The 18,223-nt window shown below is 39.5% G+C and overlaps 2 protein-coding genes across 2 annotated transcripts; one reads left to right on the top strand and one right to left on the bottom strand.

Moving 5' to 3' along the window:
• Nucleotides 1-1,475: 1,475 nt before the first annotated feature.
• Nucleotides 1,476-11,085, bottom strand: LOC118403281 (E3 ubiquitin-protein ligase RNF113A-like). The gene is made up of 10 exons (XM_035801927.1): nt 10,897-11,085; nt 10,461-10,537; nt 9,631-9,732; nt 6,443-6,550; nt 5,839-5,948; nt 5,041-5,147; nt 3,950-4,042; nt 3,438-3,531; nt 2,756-2,862; nt 1,476-2,118 (listed from the first exon to the last, which is right to left on the bottom strand). Exons 1-10 carry the CDS (start codon nt 11,027-11,029, stop codon nt 2,024-2,026), a joined length of 1,026 nt encoding a protein of 341 aa, XP_035657820.1. The 5' UTR covers nt 11,030-11,085; the 3' UTR covers nt 1,476-2,023.
• Nucleotides 11,086-11,111: 26 nt separating this feature from the next.
• On the top strand, nt 11,112-17,838 carry LOC118403279 (origin recognition complex subunit 4-like). Its single transcript, XM_035801926.1, has 12 exons — nt 11,112-11,388; nt 11,941-12,031; nt 12,484-12,559; nt 13,129-13,214; nt 13,456-13,504; nt 13,719-13,867; nt 14,538-14,711; nt 15,155-15,241; nt 15,553-15,661; nt 16,179-16,274; nt 16,635-16,702; nt 17,537-17,838. The coding sequence occupies exons 1-12, from the start codon at nt 11,243-11,245 to the stop codon at nt 17,717-17,719; spliced, it is 1,314 nt and encodes a 437-aa protein (XP_035657819.1). The 5' UTR covers nt 11,112-11,242; the 3' UTR covers nt 17,720-17,838.
• Nucleotides 17,839-18,223: the final 385 nt, after the last annotated feature.

Raw genomic sequence — 18,223 nt, 5'->3', positions numbered from 1 at the left:
TGGGGCTTCATAATCTACGGGACTTGTTTCTGTCTCAAAACCGTATCGGATATTTTCCTACATATCTCTTACTAAATTTGAATACCCCGGTGCTCTCAAACCTTACACTGGACTACAATCAAATGCAATCACTGCCAGACTTAGCCTATGACATATTGGCCTCCATCGCAATTGTCAACATTGACAATAATCCCTGGCAGTGTGACTGTTGGATGCGGCCCTTTAAGAAAATGATGAACGGGTCGTATCCATTTGAGCACCAGATCACATGCGCTGGGCCTTATAACCTCCAGGGGAAAAACTTGCTACAGAACGTAAGTCTTTCTGATCTCGGGGATCCCTGCTGTACCTGTCAAAAGCAAAGTTCGGGCATCTATAGCTTAATCATTTTTTCTCTGGGCGTAGCAGTCGGGGCCCTTCTTTTATGCTGCTGTCTTTGTGCAGCCTGGAAGTATCACAGTAAAATGGCGAACAATCCCGCCTCAATGCCAGGCACAAGTATTGTGTTCAACAATACAAACGCCACGGCCAATGTTACAATACATGGGCATCCCCACCAAACAAACCAACGTGCCCCGGGAATAGACGAAGCTGAGTATCAAGATGCAATTGCTAGGTCAAGGTCTGGAGGATCAAATTCAGCCTACCGGGGAGATCGTACCAGCTTTTCAGTACATTATGAGGTCCCGTCTCCTTCCCTTCCATGTAGGAATGGAGTAGGTCCACCGACTGATGTGCAGAACGGGTGGGCAGCTGTACATGGTCCTGACCCTCCACACGCTCACATATATGAATCAGTTCCATCTGAATACGGTCCTTGGTCCCGCAAGTATGAGAACGGCCATGTGAGGAGGGGAGGGGAGGTTGACCACGGGACAGTTCCACGGGTTATTGTGTATGAGAATGACAACGAGTCTGCTGTTACTGCAGAAATGTCCGTTGATCCACAGTCCCATGAAAGCTATGGGGCAACAATTCCTAAAGGTGCTGGAGCTGGTCCGCAGGTTACCAGGCACGAGAATGACTATGAGTCGACTGATCTATGAGGACAAGAATGAGCCAAAAGCTGTCCATAGTGCCCCAATCGTTTATGAACCCCTGGCGTGGGTTTAAACAAATGCATTGTACAGTGCTTATGATTCCTTCAGAGAGTAGGAAAATGATTCTTTTCAGGCCATTTTGGCAATACGCCAGCACATTTTTTGGGGGGAAAAGGACCAACAGAGTGTGTGAATTGTAATCATCACTTAGTTGTAAATAGATAAAAATGTAACTTTCAATTAGCACTTATGGTAATATTACTTATATAGTGTGGTGTTAAATTAGATTGTTTGAAGTACATGTACAAAGTTGGTGGTGAATTGGAGTTTTAGAGACAAAATGTCACGTTTTACAACTCTAAGCCTTTGTCTTGAAAAGGTGTTGAATAATTCCACAAGACACAAATCTACGCTAGTGTTTTATTTCTTTTATTATTTTTTATTGTGTTCTCACTTATTATGACTGCTTAGTACAAATTTACAGATACAAACACAAGTGATGTATAATTTGTATGTTGAAAACTTTGATGTTTTGCTACCATGTCCAATAAAACAAGCTGGCACAGCTTTGCATATGCCAATATCATGTCTCCTCATCATAGTTCAAACATAAACAAGACTATGTTTACAAACGTTGGTCACTGATTCTGGGCAACTTTGTTGTCACATCCACTGGAGACTCTTAACCAGAGACAAAATCAACTCCTGGAATAACAAAACATCAAGACTTCTTGAACTGCAAAATCTCACTACTTGGGTGGGGAAAATATTGTATGTCATGTCGCCCAGTAATGATGGGAGATTTTGTTTATTGGAAACAAGTCTACAATACTCTGCTTGCAGATATTATACAGATAGTCAGGTCTGTGTTGTCTCCCTATACAGTAGTTAGCAGTAGGCATCCTTCCATCTACATATACATGTACAGTAATACATAAGATATAAAACTCAGCTCTAGATATTCCTTTGATGTACAGAATGGATCAGCCATCATCTTCCTGCTCATTATCATCATCATCATCATCGCTCTCGTCAGAATCATTGTCTGCTCCAGCCTTCTCCAGTCTGGCGATGATTTCTGTAAAAATATTTTTTAGAATTAATCCTTTGGGTATGAATATGAATCATACCAAATAGAACATAGAACTGAATCAGACAGGGTTGTAGCCAGCACCAGTCTTTCCGTCCTTTGACAGAATTTTGCGGCTGGGGATGGAAAAAAATGTGTCCTCTCTAATTCAACCCCCAAAATGCAGGAAAGAGTGTTTCAGAGGGTCTAGATGTCAAAATTTTCCTTGGGAGCATGCCCCCAGACCCCCCTAGGATCACTGCGCCAAAGCCATTCAAAATCAAGGGGGCGGAAAATGATTTCAGGCTGGCTACAACCCTGGAATCAGAATCCGAGAGGATGTGCTGTCTTCCATCAGTGATTGATCATGAACCAAACCTGTCTTCAGACTCACTCACAATGTCTGATAAAATACAGCAAATTCTGTCTGACTTTCCACTTCTTTCATCTACTTTGTATCATACAGCAATTTAGTGGCTGGATGGCTAAACCCAATGTGAGGGCCCTGAAAAAGTCATCTAAGTTTGCAGATCACTGTACCAATGATTGCAAACTTCTTAAGTTATTGGAGTATCAGAATACATAAACTGCATAAGTCATAGCTTGATTCTATCTACACCAGCAGACATTTAGAATGGCTACAAACCTTTAGCTGGGTTGAATACCCCGTTGGTCTGCTGTCCGCACACGTAACATCTCTTGGACTTTTTGTACAGCTTCAGCGCACACACTTCACAGAAGTAGTGTTGGCATCTACGATAAAGGACAAAATAGGTAAAAATAGTACATTACTTATTGAATGATTGTTTATCACTGACCACTATCCAAAATCTTAATCTTGCAATAACGTTGAGAGTTATATTCTATACATTTAGCTATCAATGAGTGTAATTGGTTACCATCAAGTACAGTGCAGTACGTGCATCCTCACTCGATACTAGTAACTTTTCAGTCTGATGTGCAGAGGTTAGGTGTGACAAGTCGTTCAGTGTAATATAACCAGCTGCTGCCATACCGTGTGCCTACGAAGCTGGTGTGTTAACTGTCAAAGGGCAGTTATATCGGCTAGATGTATATTAGCACAGGTACAGGACACTAAAGGTGGCTAAGTTTAACGTGTCATGTACAGAAATATGCTTCCTTATATGTTTGTTGCACACACACATATGTAATCTTTATTTCCCTAAAAACTGGCATAGATATACATTAATTTTGTATTTCAAAGATCTTTACACAAAAAGTGCAGTGTACCGTGTCCCCTCCAATAAAAGCAACTGCTAAATGGGTTCAAAACATATCTAAAAGGTGTACATCAGAGTTGTACTCACTTGGTGACCACAGGGTTTTTGAAGGATTTCCTGCAGTAGATACACTTGAACGGGAGATCATCCTCGTCTGAGCTGATCTCATACATGTGGGGATCTGGGGGGAAGGGATGAAATCAACTCTATGTTTGTGAAGCCTACTTCACTATCAGAAGCTTTGTGAGGTTCAGTAAATGAATCAGCAACTGGACACCATAATCTCAATATCTCCATAGACTGATATGCAACTGTTAATCTCAATATAGTAATCCCATGGTATAAAAAACAACAACATAGGTCTGAAATAAATCCACTGTGAATCCATAGGAGTTACAATTCTATAATTATTTTTACAAATATTAGCTCATGCTGTCAGGAATCTAAGATTTTTTGCATGATGTCTTGAGTGACAAATTTGTAGAAGTTTACTCACAGCTCCAGGGATTATGGGAAATGTTGTTCCAGCAAAATGTGTCTAGACATAACCTTTGACCTTCCCCTTGCAAACTTAGACATGTGAGGTAGCTTATTCTTACCATCGTCCCCATCAGCTCCCTCCCTCCTCTCCTCCAACTCCAGCTGCCAGCCCAGTTTGTAGTCTGTTCTGTCGTGCATGAACTTACAGCTGTCTGTAGGGGAGATTATACAACACAAGTCAGTCCACACATCTCATCCAGCTGTATCTAAACTATAGCTATAACCCTGCAGCCCAGTTTGTAGTCTGTTCTGTCGTGCATGAACTTACAGCTGTCTGTAGGGGAGATTATACAACACAAGTCAGTCCACACATCTCATCCAGCTGTATCTAAACTATAGCTATAACCCTGCAGCCCAGTTTGTAGTCTGTTCTGTCGTGCATGAACTTACAGCTGTCTGTAGGGGAGATTATACAACACAAGTCAGTCCACACATCTCATCCAGCTGTATCTAAACTATAGCTATAACCCTGCAGCCCAGTTTGTAGTCTGTTCTGTCGTGCATGAACTTACAGCTGTCTGTAGGGGAGATTATACAACACAAGTCAGTCCACACATCTCATCCAGCTGTATCTAAACTATAGCTATAACCCTGCAGCCCAGTTTGTAGTCTGTTCTGTCGTGCATGAACTTACAGCTGTCTGTAGGAGAAATGTGTAAAACAAACAATATACATCAGGGTCCTACATGTACATCCACCCCTGAATAGATGGAGGATGCCACAAGGCACATTCTGTCCACAGCTCACCAAGTCATATAGCTATAATCTTTATAAGTTATGCCATTGAAGCAGCAGATTAATTTATTTCTTGACAAAGTGCTCAGTCAAAAACTTGTCTGAAGCTACAGCCGAATGTCATTTTAGGGTTAAATAACAGGAAAGCATTTCTACTACTGATTCTAACATTGCAACAACAACAAACCAGTGTATGCTCATAACTTCATACAGATGCAGATTGCAGCAGATATATAGGGAAACAACCATTCAATTTCTTACAAGTACAAATTTCTACAATGAACATTAGAGCTAGGTCTAAGGGCCAGTCTTAAGTACTGCAAACAGAAGGATACAAAATTGTATGAAGAATCTTTATGTCATCAAGTGAAGTAAGAGATTGGCAATGATCAATAAAGTGTAAAACTTTTCTGACCTCCGAATCCACAGAACCCGGTCTCCTTGAAGTCTTTACAGAGGTCAGGCTGGTAGTCCCACCGCGTCGTCGCGCGCAAGTTTGCTGGAGCTCGGATTGGACCTTTCCTGTACAGCAAACATTGGTGACATTATATTAATTTTACAATTTACCTTGGACTATGTCACTCACTTACTATAAATTGTCACACTCATTATACTGCTGCTGGGGTCCCTGACACAGGTAGGCAGCAGTAGGCTTGTCTTCACACTGTGCTTCCATGCGGCTCTGTCCACCGCACACCTTGTGGACTATCTGTATCTATGTGTTATATAATTCTTATCCTTTCACTGTTACTTTCTTTCTTCACACCAAATATTTCTTTTACTAGTTTTAGTCTGAGATTTCTTTCCTTGCTTTTCTAATTTTTTAAGCATTTCCTTGACATTCTGTCCCACTTGTTTCTTCCTTTCTTTCAAAATCATCATCCAAAAAGTCTCCGCAAATTGGTACCTAGTATTTAAATGCTGTAATCTAGGTGTTACAGGAAGCAGTCTTTTTATTTTAACCTTTTCCCTGTTGAAGTAGCACTTTACCTTCAAATTTGTAAGTTAGAATATCATTATATTAATTAGGTACCAGGCAGAATGGTAATCAACTGCTTGGCTTGCACTACTCCAATGTTCTGCTGGGGGGAGGGTAAAAACCAAAAGTAAGACAACAGTCAGGCTAAGACAGACAATTCTTAACATGAACATGCCATTAGGATTGCAATACCATGACATGTTGCTAGGAGGTGCTTCTGAGCCAGACCCTTACCTGACCATACCACTGGCAGCATTCCCCTGTGCTGTGTCCTTCTTCTCATAGTACACCATGTAGTTGTTCTGACCTCGGTAGATCTTATCATCTTCCTTTCCTTTCATCTCCTGCAAATTCATCACAAATTTATGCTCTTTCTCTCCATTATTCTACAAACAGAACATGGTGTATAAAACAATGGGGAAACTCAGAAGTACATGCTGTCACATCTTCAATATGGCATTCCCAGTGACATATGGCCTGGGTAACATCCAGAAAATAGTTTTCTCTATAGTTTATTATACACTATCGCTTCTCTGCTATTCCATCTGGGAACTTTGACATCTCTGATGTATGGAATTGTTGAAATTTTGGACGAGGGTGCTGATTGGTCTCTACACATTGAGAGAATTAAAGAATGGGTTAAAGCACCTGTTTCGAACAGGTGTCCCTATACCTGAAATGCCGTAAGTCCACTTGCGAGAGGGGGTGTCTTCATTAAACATGAGGGCTGAAGAACCCATTTCTTGATTTGCTCGTCAACTGATGTCATCACCAAAAGGTATGAATGTACAGTTCCAAGAATTTTGTTTTCAGTTTGTATATTTAGTTAATAACTGACCTTGTTAGTCTGCAGTTGTCTCTCGAACACAGCCTGGTCGTCTCTGTCCTTCTGTGTGTCCAGTTCGTACTCCCTGGTGGCACCCATGTCATCTGGGCCCTCTGGTTTCTGCAAAAGTAAACAAGACGTTAAGAGCAAGAAATTAACCATCTGAACCTCCAGAATGCAGACCTACAGAACAGAAGCAGCTGGAGGTCTCACATCCAACTTCAAGTTCCAAAGTGGAAGCTTTTGAAAGTGGAACATCTAACCCTTGCACACAATGTAGTCAAGAATTCAGTTGAGAATTTTTTTGATGTCTTTAAAAAACCAATGTTAACATGTTTTAATTATTCTTTTGTTAATGGATGTCTGTCAGAAACTCAAAGAAAAGGATTGATTTCATTGCTGCTCAAAAAAGACAGTAAAGGCATAGACAAAGACCCAACCGCCATGGGAAATTGGCGCCCTCTTACCCTTTTAGGTTGTGATACGAGAATACTTTCAAAATGCATTTCTCTTAGAATCAAACATGTAATCACGGACATAATTGAAGAGGATCAGACTGGGTTTATTAAGGATAGGTATATAGGCGACAACATTAGAAGATTATTAGATACAATAGAGCATTACGATCAAGAGAACAAGCCTGGGTTAATATTTGTAGCAGATTTTAAGAAAGCATTTGACACGCTTAGGTGGGATTTCATCTTTAAATCTTTAGAATTTTTCAACTTTGGTCCACAGCTAATTAAATGGGTAAAGGTTTTATATGAAAAAACGACAAGTTGCGTTATAAACAACGGTTACATTTCAGACCCCTTCAATTTAAATCGCGGAGTTCGCCAGGGATGTCCATTGTCCCCTTATCTTTTTCTCATGGCGGTTGAGGTGCTTGCTATTAAGATTAGGTCTAATCATTCTATACGGGGTTTAAAGATATACGAAAAAACTACAAAGATATCACAATACGCCGACGATTCAAATTTTCCTTTCGAACCAAAGTTAGCATCATTTTATGCCTTGTTGTCGGATCTAGAGCGTTTTTCCAATATCTCAGGTCTTTCTTTAAATGTAGATAAATGCAAAATATTACGACTAGGTTCCTTGAAGTTATCTAATTTTCGTTTGCCCACCCATCTACCGATACAGTGGGTTGACGGGGATGTTGACCTACTGGGCATCAATATTCCTGTTGATTTAAACTTAATCACAAACGTTAATTTCGAACCCCGTCTGGAAAGACTAGATAGACTATTACGCCCTATGAAGAATAAATATTTGTCCCTGTATGGTAAAATTGTTATTATTAACACCTTGGTGGTTCCCCAGTTTACGAATTTATTTCAAGTCTTACCATCCCCTGACGACTCCTTTTTCAAAGTATATGAAAAGAAGATATTTTCTTTTATTTGGGACGACGGTCCTGAACGAGTTGCACGGAAGGTATTATACAATGTATTTGAAAATGGAGGACTTAATTTAAAAAACTTACGTGCATTCAACTCTTCTATAAAAGCTTCATGGGTGCCTAAACTTTATTCCCATCCCGAATGGTTTTCCTCTTGGGTAACAGTCTTCCATCCTCAACTTAGTCATAGTTTATTTCCTTTTTACCAGCTGTCCTCGGTGAAAAACCTTTGTTTAAAAGGATTTTTTTCTGAAGTTTTTATGGCCTGGTTTAAATTTCAGCAAGTAGAGCCCACGACGCCGGCAAATATACGACAGCAATTAATTTGTTTAAACTCTAAAATTATCATTGATGGTAGAACTGTTTGTATGACTTCTTTCCTGAATAGAAATATCTATTTCATAAATGACTTGCTGTCCCCGAATGGTAATTTTATGTCTTATGATGAGTTCAGTATAAATTTTCCAAATGCTTGTGACCAACATAGATATCTACAACTTATTTCAGCTATTCCCGGTAAATGGAAAAAAATACTTAGTACTGAGAAGCGTAAAGACCTTGTGTGCCTGCCCTTTCAAAAAAATTATAAATGGTTACGAAACATAAAAATCAACAAAAGCATGTATATCTACTTTCTTACGTCCATGAACGATGTCAGTCTTGCACATAATACTAGACTTTCTTGGTTTTATCATTTTGACAAACCTATACCATGGCGAGAAGTATTTACAAATTTATACAGATGTACTATTGATCCTAGTGCTAGATACTTTCAATACCGTTTAATTAATAAATTCTTACCTTGTAACAAAATTCTACATATATGGAAATTAATAGACTCTAACTCCTGTTCTTTCTGTCACGATGATGTAGAGTCCTATACTCATGTTTTCTGGGAGTGTCCGCATGTTGTACCCTTTTGGAATGATGTACAAAGTTGGTTACGAGTGGAAACTTCTATAGATTTTGACCTAAACGCCTTTATTATCATATTTGGAGATACATGTAACGATGCGCCCCCACTGAAAAATTTGATTATTTTGTTAGGTAAAGTTTTTATTTTCCGGTGTAGACGCTTTAAAATGATAAACTTCCAGGCCTTTAAAAAACTGATATATACTTTTGAAAAAACTGAACGTCTTATTGCATCTCGGAGAGGGAAGCTGGAGAAGCATCGGGGTAAGTGGGGAACCTTATGTTTTTGATTTGAATTTAAAAAGGTAGAAATAATTACGAAATAATATAAATACGATACGAGAATGATATTTGATTAATATGTTACAATAACACGATAAAACGATGTACAATGATCTAATATCATGTTAATATGGTCTTATGATATAATGTGTTACAATGTGATGATAAAATTATATTAAGTAATGCTTTGATAGCTAATAACGAGAATAATGACATAATATTTATATGATGTGATCTGTAATAATGTATACAATGTGGCTGTTAGACATTTAGCTTTATATTCAAGGGAGGCTCTTCTTTGTTCTGTGTGTAAATAATTGAAAATACAATAAATAAATAAAAAAAAAAAAAAAAAAAAAAAAAAAAGAATTCAGTTGAATTCTGAGGATGACTGGAACAGGACAGGAAAAAAAATTGCAAACTTTCTGTGTAATACCAAAATGTTTGCTCTTTACTAATTTAACTACAAACACAGACAAAACTGTCTTACCACAACAGTATACTTTTGTCTTAGATTCTAGAAAAAAGACGTCGTCTTAAATCTCTCACACAGGGTTAATAAAAAAACGCAGGCAGTAAGAAAGATTTGCGGTGTCCGTACAGCAGTTCTTGTGGATTTGTAGGAGACGGTGAGGCGAGGTGTCTCCCCTTCACTGTCCTCACTACTGGACTCTCCCTGGTCTCTCCTCACCAACCGCTTCGTCTGGACAGGGAGGAAAACCAAGGGGTGAGCTGCAATCAATCAATCATATACTGTACAGGCATTGCCTTCTATTACATTGGATGTTGTAGACATATCTCTCTACTAGTAGGCTGTTCTATTTTCAACACCAGATTGCCAGTTGGCTATGGTGGCCCCTAGCCCTAGGCCTCTGACTGTGTTGAAGGCTGAGTGAGCTTGAGATAAATAACGAAATTCACTTCTTCCTCTAAAGTGAAGAGAGACTTTGAGACTTAAGTGAAAGAATGAAGCAGTTGTTCTCTTAGTTGTCCCCAACTTACACAATGTCCAGACATGATTTGTTTATGTCTCAGTGGCCTTCACCTTTGAGTCGACATATTAATTCTTGTCACTGCAATGCTGCATATACTATATGTACTCAAACAGTCATTCTTTCCACGAACTGTGTCCGAGTGGAACTTGCTTTCTGCAGAGATGGTGACTGCCCCAACCCTGGAATCCTTCAGGGATAAGGTAGCAAATCTACACTAACAGTTTAGTAGACCCCCAAGACAGACCATTACATCAAGCTACAACAGACAACCTTCTGTACCAGCACCTCTGTTAAGTGTGGCAGAAACATCAGCAAGTTGATGGTGGCCACCTAAACACTAAGAAGAAGAAGAACAGTGAGCGTGCTTACTTTGTTTTTGCTATTGCTTTAAGTGTAAGGGTAGCCCTAAAATAATCTAATTCAGTTCCATCCATACCTTTTGTATCATGGGGTTGTCGCTGACTCCTGGTTTCTTCTCTCTCCTCACCACAGCCGACACACCTTCATCACTGCCTATTGATACAACAGACAGACGAAAATAATGTTCTCCAATGTTTCACACTTGTAACGTTAAACCTTTCTGAAATAAGAAGTTCGAAGAAAGCTACATGTAACGCTTAACTGCGTGCGTTTGGACGCATTTAACTCATAACAAGCACTGTTGAATACACAATATCATGAATATATGTACAGGACAGAACATAAATTTAACTCATAAGTTTATAATCAACGAAGGAGTGACAACTATCAGATATATACAGAGTACTTTTTAGAAAATATTGTACGTAGTGTGTTCGTATGGTGGGAGGGGGGCAAGAATGGGGATCGAATTTCTCAGAATTCCATACTAGTCCCGCTATCCTACTACCTACCGCTGGAGCTGCTGCTTGCTTTCCTTTTCCTGGCGTTGCCCAAGTTTTTCCTTCTCTTAAAGCTGAAGCTACAGACCGGTTTCTTCTCGCTCGGTCCGGGGACGCTTTCTGATTTCGCTTCTCCGTCAGCCATGTTGGATGTCAACGTGAGGTCAACGATTTGTCAAAGGTTATGTTTTGTAACATGCTGCCTCATTGGTCGATGAAAAATTTGCATAAACTTTAGCCAATCAGACATCACGTTATGGAGCATTAGGGTACGTAGTGGCGGGAAAAGCAAGCGTGACAACATAGTAAAGTGTGTAGACTTAGTGTTGAGTAGAAGCGATTTAAAAGGTAAAAGAAAATGAGTAAGAGAAAATCTACAGGTTCGGCGGCGATGTCGGAAGGCGCGTGTTACTCGGAGCTGCAGAGAGTTCTCCGGGAGCGGGTTTATAAGATCTCAGCGCCTTGTGACGTAGCCGGAGAGAATGATCTGGACAAACCTCGCAGGTAGCAAGATCATCTTTGTTTTACTATGTACAGTAAAGTTCTAATCAAACACAAATTCCAGGATATTATGACCTAAGGCGACTTATGATGTTATGTTGTGTACAACAAGCCAACTTCGAACTTGATTGGTTCTTTTGTAAGATGATATGAAAATTGAAAGAGTAACGTTAACATATACATTTAGCATAATTCCACCAGGTGCCATTATACCGCCACCTCCAAAAACGTTGTTATAGAGACCTTCTCAAGATTGTTTTCAACATGGAAATATCTGAATCGTATTACATTTAGGATATTTAACATTCGGTGTTTAAGACAACCATGGGAAGACCTCTATACTAACGATTTTTGAGGTGGCAGTATTATGCCACCTGGTAGAATTATGATAGTCAATGTTAACATCTGATGTACATCAATCTTTTTCTCAACAGTAACGTTATGCATGAAAAAACAAACAATTTTGATGATATGATTACATTCTCAATGTTTGTCACTGATATTGTAGTGTGTGCACTAACATTTAACAACAATACATATTCATTTTTTCATCAGACATTTATTAGATTTGATCCAGAGATGTTCATCTATGGGGGAGAGCAACTCCGCCCTCATCATAGGACCCCGGGGAGCAGGGAAGACTATGGTAATGTGTAAAGCCAACTCTCAATATTTTCATGGGTTCACTAAATCTACTGGTATCGTGCTGGCCTTCCGGCTGTTTACTTGCCGATCGTTTTGTAATGTAACCTGGATTTGTATTTGTATGTTCATGCCGTGTATTTTTATGGTACGTCATGTAACAAATCTCACTCAATTCAGGAGGGACGTGGCTTTTTTTTTTTGCGTGTGTGAAATAAATAAATAAATAGATAAATCGGGTACTAGTACCTCACAGAAGCTGCAGTTTATTATCTTTTTAATCATACATTATGCTGTATGATATTCCCATCGTATTGATTTAAGTCAAAGGTAACACATCCAATTTAGGACACAGGCCTGCAGTCCAATGTGATACCCCCTTTAACCACCACACAAATAAAACTATTCAAGAGACTTACTAGTATTCAGGACAAATTCTTCTCTAAATGTTCCCAGCTGCTGAGTAGTGTCCTGGCAGAGTTAAAGGAAAACAGGGACTTCAGAGACAATGTGCTGGAGGTGCATCTGAACGGTGGGTCACTTCTACTGATGTTGTGTTGTTTTTTAAATTGTCTCCAGCATGATAAGATATAACCTAGCAAGCTAACGCTAGTTCACCTTTATTCGCGGGATAACATTTATCCATTGTATTTAACACCAAGGTATTTCGGGATATCAAGTCGACGGATGATGGTCTCAAACTGCATTATATTTTAAAAAATGCAATTTAAAACCACTGTCCATCAACATTATATCCCTATATATCCTGTTTTATTTACAACGGCTATAGCTTAACATACGAATAAAGGTGAACTAGCGTTATATTTATTTTAACAGTCTATGGTGCAGTTAGTTCCAGTTCATTCAGTTTATAGCTGTCAGGAACGGTTGTTGTATCTGGGGCTACTTGTCTGATACAACTTAAGCTAAAATGTCATGTTATGTTGTAGATTGTATACAGATTAATGAAATATAACCTATTTCCATTTCAACAGTCTATGGTGTTCACTGTAGTTAGCTCCAGTTTGTATAGTTTCTAACCAACAAGATGTTCTTGTTAGACTGGTTTTGAGATATTTTCTTCTGTATCCTCCACTCCAGGTTTGTTACAGACAGACGACAGGATCGCGCTGAAGGAGATCACCCGACAACTGCAGCTAGAGAACGTGGTGGGGAACAGGGTGTTTGTGAGTTTTCTTTTCTTTTATTAGTAATTCTCTACGTAACAGGTATTAAGAGGAAACAACATCTGCTTAAAATGTAACCTTCCTCCAAAAATATATGAAAAGTACATGCATGTTCAGGTAATTGCACAAGTAGAGTCAACATTAGTGCAACAGTGCACAAACAACATCAAAACAAGATGGTTAAGAGACTAAGATTGTTGCAACTGTAGTTTTCAGATTGTTTCCTTGTTCTGTTTTTCAGGGTTCCTTTGCAGACAACCTTGCTTTCCTGCTGGAAGCACTAAAGAAAGGTGAGTAATGTTATCTCTAAGATATATCAGCTATACAGTGTGTTTGATGTGATGCCCGGGGCTTTCTTTAATCATAGTGGACAACCTTCATAAATCGTTAACTACAAAGAAAAAAAAACAGGTCAAGCACTCATAACTTTACACTCTTAAACTGACTGCTAACTTACCCTACTTTTACTACATTTAATGATCAGCCTGTGTATTCTCCCCACAGGCAGTAGGGACAGCCAGGCTGTGCTGTTTGTCCTTGAGGAGTTTGACCTTTTTGCCCACCATAAGAACCAGACGCTGCTGTACAACCTGTTTGACGTGGCTCAGTCACAGCAGGCTCCGATAACAGTCATAGGGCTGACCTGTAGGCTGGTAGGTTCATAGGTCATAGTTCAAGCCTTCAAAGGTTCATAGTTCAAAGGGTTTGATGTGGCTCAGTCACAGCAGGCTCCGATTACAGTCATAGGTCTGACCTGTAGGCTGATGGGTTCATAGGTCACAGTTCAAATAAAGGGTTCATAGTTCACAGTTTAATGGTTCATAGTTCAACACTGTTACAGGTATGACGTCACGTGTCTCAGTCATAACAGGCTCCGACCACGGACTCATAGGGCTCACTTGTAGGCTGGTAGGCTCATAATTGAAAAAGTCACAGTTCAAATACCTGGTTCATAGTTCACAGTTCAAAGTGTTCACAGTTCACAGATCAAAGGGTTCATTGTTCACAGTTCAAACAGATCATAGTTTGAAAGGTTTGATGTCATTGTAAGCTCACATCCCTGTCATTGGACTAACATATATGCATTCATATAGTAAGGTTCTTTATTTACGGATATATGCATTAATGAACATCAATCGCCTTTCAGCGATGTTTGACTCACATGTGAAAAGTGCAATTGACATTTGAGTGCAAATTAGTCCCGATTTGCATACATGACAGTCATTGGCTTAATTTCCATTGTGTCCCCACAGTACCACTCTTTTGAAACTTCCTTGATGCTACTATAAGATTTCTGACCGTCTCCATCTCCCCCCTCCCCAGGATGTAATCGAGCTGCTTGAGAAGCGCGTGAAGTCCCGTTTCTCCCACCGACAGATCCACCTCTTCAACTCGCTGACTTTTGACCAGTACCTGCGGGTGTTCAGGTCCCTCCTGGTGCTGCCGGCAGAGTTCAGGGACAAGAAGTTCTGCGGGAAGTGGAACAAACACGTGGAGGTGAGATGGATAATTAAATCCTCTTGTCTTAAGTAGATAAGTGGGTACCATCCTCATTAGTTTACCATGGATCTCATCAGGGCTGTTTTCGTCCCTCCATCACAGGATGAAAATTCGCTTGTTAGGTTGGAAATAGAATATTACGGTAACCCCATCAGCCCCCAAAATCTGAAGTTCATCACATAAAACTGTTGACAATCTATTTTCATGACCTCAAAATGAAACGTTTTAACAAGGAAAATAATCAACATGGGCTCTCAAATAATGAGTGGAATGGAATGAAAATTAAAGCTGAAGACAACAATGACAAAGAACTTACAAGTGATATTTTTAAGAGGGGTCAATCCGTATTTTTCTATGACCTTTTTGATTAAGATTAATGTAAAAGCCATGATTCTTTCAAATTTCCAACAAGTTTTTGACGAATCTGAATCTCTTTGCAGAGCCTAAGCGATGACCCAGGGGTGACCTCCATCCTTAGGAAACTGTACGACACAAGCAAGGACATTCGGACTCTCAAGATGTTCTTGGTAAGAATGCAGCTAAGTCAGGCCAGAACAATATGATTTCATGGATGCTATCTTATTCATAATTCATGTCAATTTCAGTATGATTTTTTCCTATAAAAATGCAACGCTTGAACCATAAAATTCTAAGTATGTTCCTTACATTTGGAAATGATTAATACCAAATATGTTTGAAATTTCTGATGAATACAGAGTAAATTTTTGCACACTCAGAAGAAATATCAATACAAGGCATCCAAATTTATGATTGTGAAAATGACCTCTGAGTAACCAGCATTTATTGCTCTTTTTCTGTGACATATCTTTATGTCTAGATGTTGCCTGTGGCAAGAATTTGCCCCTCCCATCCTAGACTGGAAATGTCAGACTTTGTCGAGGCCCACAAGATCCTGACAGCTGACTCTAAATCCAACACTTTACATGGTATGTACATCAGTTACTGCCTAGCTGGTGTGTTATCCTTGGGGCAATGTTGTCTGTTAGAATATATTATATACTTATTGAGAAGGTTGTTTTTGTCCTCTTTCTTGATTTAAAAATCCAACAAATAAGAAAAATTACCTTCTTTTTGATAAAACCTTAACAACATTTACCTTTTCAACAGTTTTATGACAAGATTTTCTCCTTTTTTTGACAGCTATGTTTTCTCCATATAAGGCTCACAGGAAATTTGTAAATCACATGTTAGTAGTATCCGTTATCCATCGTTTGATTATACTGCTGCTGGGATCGCTGACACAGGGGTAGGCAGCCATCAGGTAGTCTTCACACCACGCTTCCATGTAGCTCTGTCCAGTGGGTCCACCCTAATTAGACCACACGCCAGAGCATTGTTCATGAATCATTAGCTTTGTCCTTCATGTTTTGTTGATTTTACTCTAATTTCTTTCATAGTATTGGTGTTACTTAGTAATACATGACCTTATTTTCCCCTCTGCAGGCCTGTCAGTGTTAGAGTTGTGTCTAGTTGTGGCCATGAGGAGACTCAGTGACGTCTTCGTGAACCAACCTTTCAACTTCCAGATGGTGTATAATGGTGGGAGACATTCCTCATATTTTTACAATTATCTTTTTCTTTCCATTTTTCTCAAGTGTATTTATTGTATTCAACTGGTTATTGCAGTAAACTATATACAAGAATTGTGTCCTTTCTTAGGAGTTGAATTTAGTCATATCTCAAATTACCTTACTAGCTTCATTGTACTTGAAAAAGAGTTGGTTGTTTTATTTTCTATCATCATAAGTGAATAAAGTATCACATTTGAAAAAGAATGACAAAGAAAGGAGATACCTTCTTTAACAAATTATGACTTTTTACTTAAGAAATATGACTAATGTATGCATAAGTTACCATTATTATTATCCTTTATAAAAGTAAACCTTTTGTTATCTCCAGAATACCAGAAGTTTGTCCAGACCAGGTCATATGCAGTACAGAGCTTCGACAGGCCGGTGGTGCTCAAGGTGTGAGAGTCTTTTCTTCTTTCTTTAGATATTGTAAGGCAGGGCTCGAAATACCACCTGCATATGCAGGTTAGTGCAGGTAAAATTGGTGCTGTGCAGGTATTTCTGGTGTCTACCTGTACCTAACCTGCACTGGTCCATGTACTGGGTTTTATACATAAATGTCCTGTGATGTAGGTGCATGTGGATTGTTATTAGCTGCATTGACTGTTACCACCTATAAAGTATAAAAGAAAAAATAGCAATGGTTCCTGAACAATTTTAGTATGATCCATACTTCCTAAATTCAGAGTGGTGCAGGTAAAATTTGTCTGGTGCAGGTAATTTTCAATGTTACCTGCACCAGTGCAGGTATGCAGAAAAAAGTATTTCGAGCCCTGTAAGGGGTAACTTCCTGTAGCTCACCCCAAAAATAATCAGGTTGGTAGGTCATATATATGATAGTAGCGTTTTTTTTTACACAACCAGTTGATGTTACCTGCTGACATTTCGATGCCTGTCAGACATCTTCCTCAGAGCTTCTGACTGGAGTTCTGCTTCTTGCTGCTATATGTAGCTAATGTAGGTGGCACTTTTGCTGTGAGAACACAATCCCAGACGTGGCTAAGTTTGGGGTTGTGTTCCTGTAGCTCCGTTGGGTTTCTATGGCTCCCATATTTACATCATCATCTCCTCATAGCAGCTGTCCTTGGTACTGCAGCAAAATGTCTGAACATGCTGTGGTCTTGGTTTTTGGATCACAGACAGCTTTTGATGTCAGAAAGATTTGTACAGGTTTTGGCTCACACGTTGTTGAATAGTTTCTTTCCTCACCTTCCCTCGCTCTGTCCGCAGGCTTTTGAACACTTGCAGCAGATGGAGCTGGTGCGCGCAGCAGAGGGTGCTGGGATAGGTGGGCGTGGCCAGAAGGAGTTCCGCCCCATGCTGCTGATGATTGACAAGTCTCAGCTGATGCAGGCCATACAGAAGTACCCAGCATGCCCCACAGAGGTCAAACACTGGGCTAATACACTATAGTTGTGACCTCTTGACCTTGACCCTATTACCTGCAGTTTGTAATGGTGACATCTTGACCTTGACACCTGCAGAGATTGTAACTGTGACTCTTGACCTTTATTGTAACAGGGACCTTATGACCTTGACCTGGTGATCCACAGCATTTATAACTGTGACCTCTTGACCTTGTGATCTACAGAATGAGAACAAATGCTGTAAATGATATTTCAAGCTTGACCTTATTGATTGAGCTTGTGACGTGCAGAATAAAAATACTAGTTATTGACAGTTACATAGCAGTTTGATTTTGTTTGACTTATTTGGCTGTATAAAAAGAGCCATCGCTAGCCAGAGGCTATTACATAGGGCTAGCCCTGGTGTAACTGCTCAATATACAATAAACAATATGGCAGTCACTCAAGCAACTGGATATGATTTTGGAAACGGCCACAAGCAGTTTCCAAAATCATATCAAGTTGTTTGGGCAACTACTATTTGGCATAATTTACTTGTAACCACATGGAA

The sequence above is a fragment of the Branchiostoma floridae genome, chromosome 16 (genome assembly GCF_000003815.2).
Source record: "Branchiostoma floridae strain S238N-H82 chromosome 16, Bfl_VNyyK, whole genome shotgun sequence".
Classification (NCBI taxonomy): domain Eukaryota; kingdom Metazoa; phylum Chordata; class Leptocardii; order Amphioxiformes; family Branchiostomatidae; genus Branchiostoma; species Branchiostoma floridae.
This window is presented reverse-complemented; position numbering and strand designations above follow the sequence as displayed.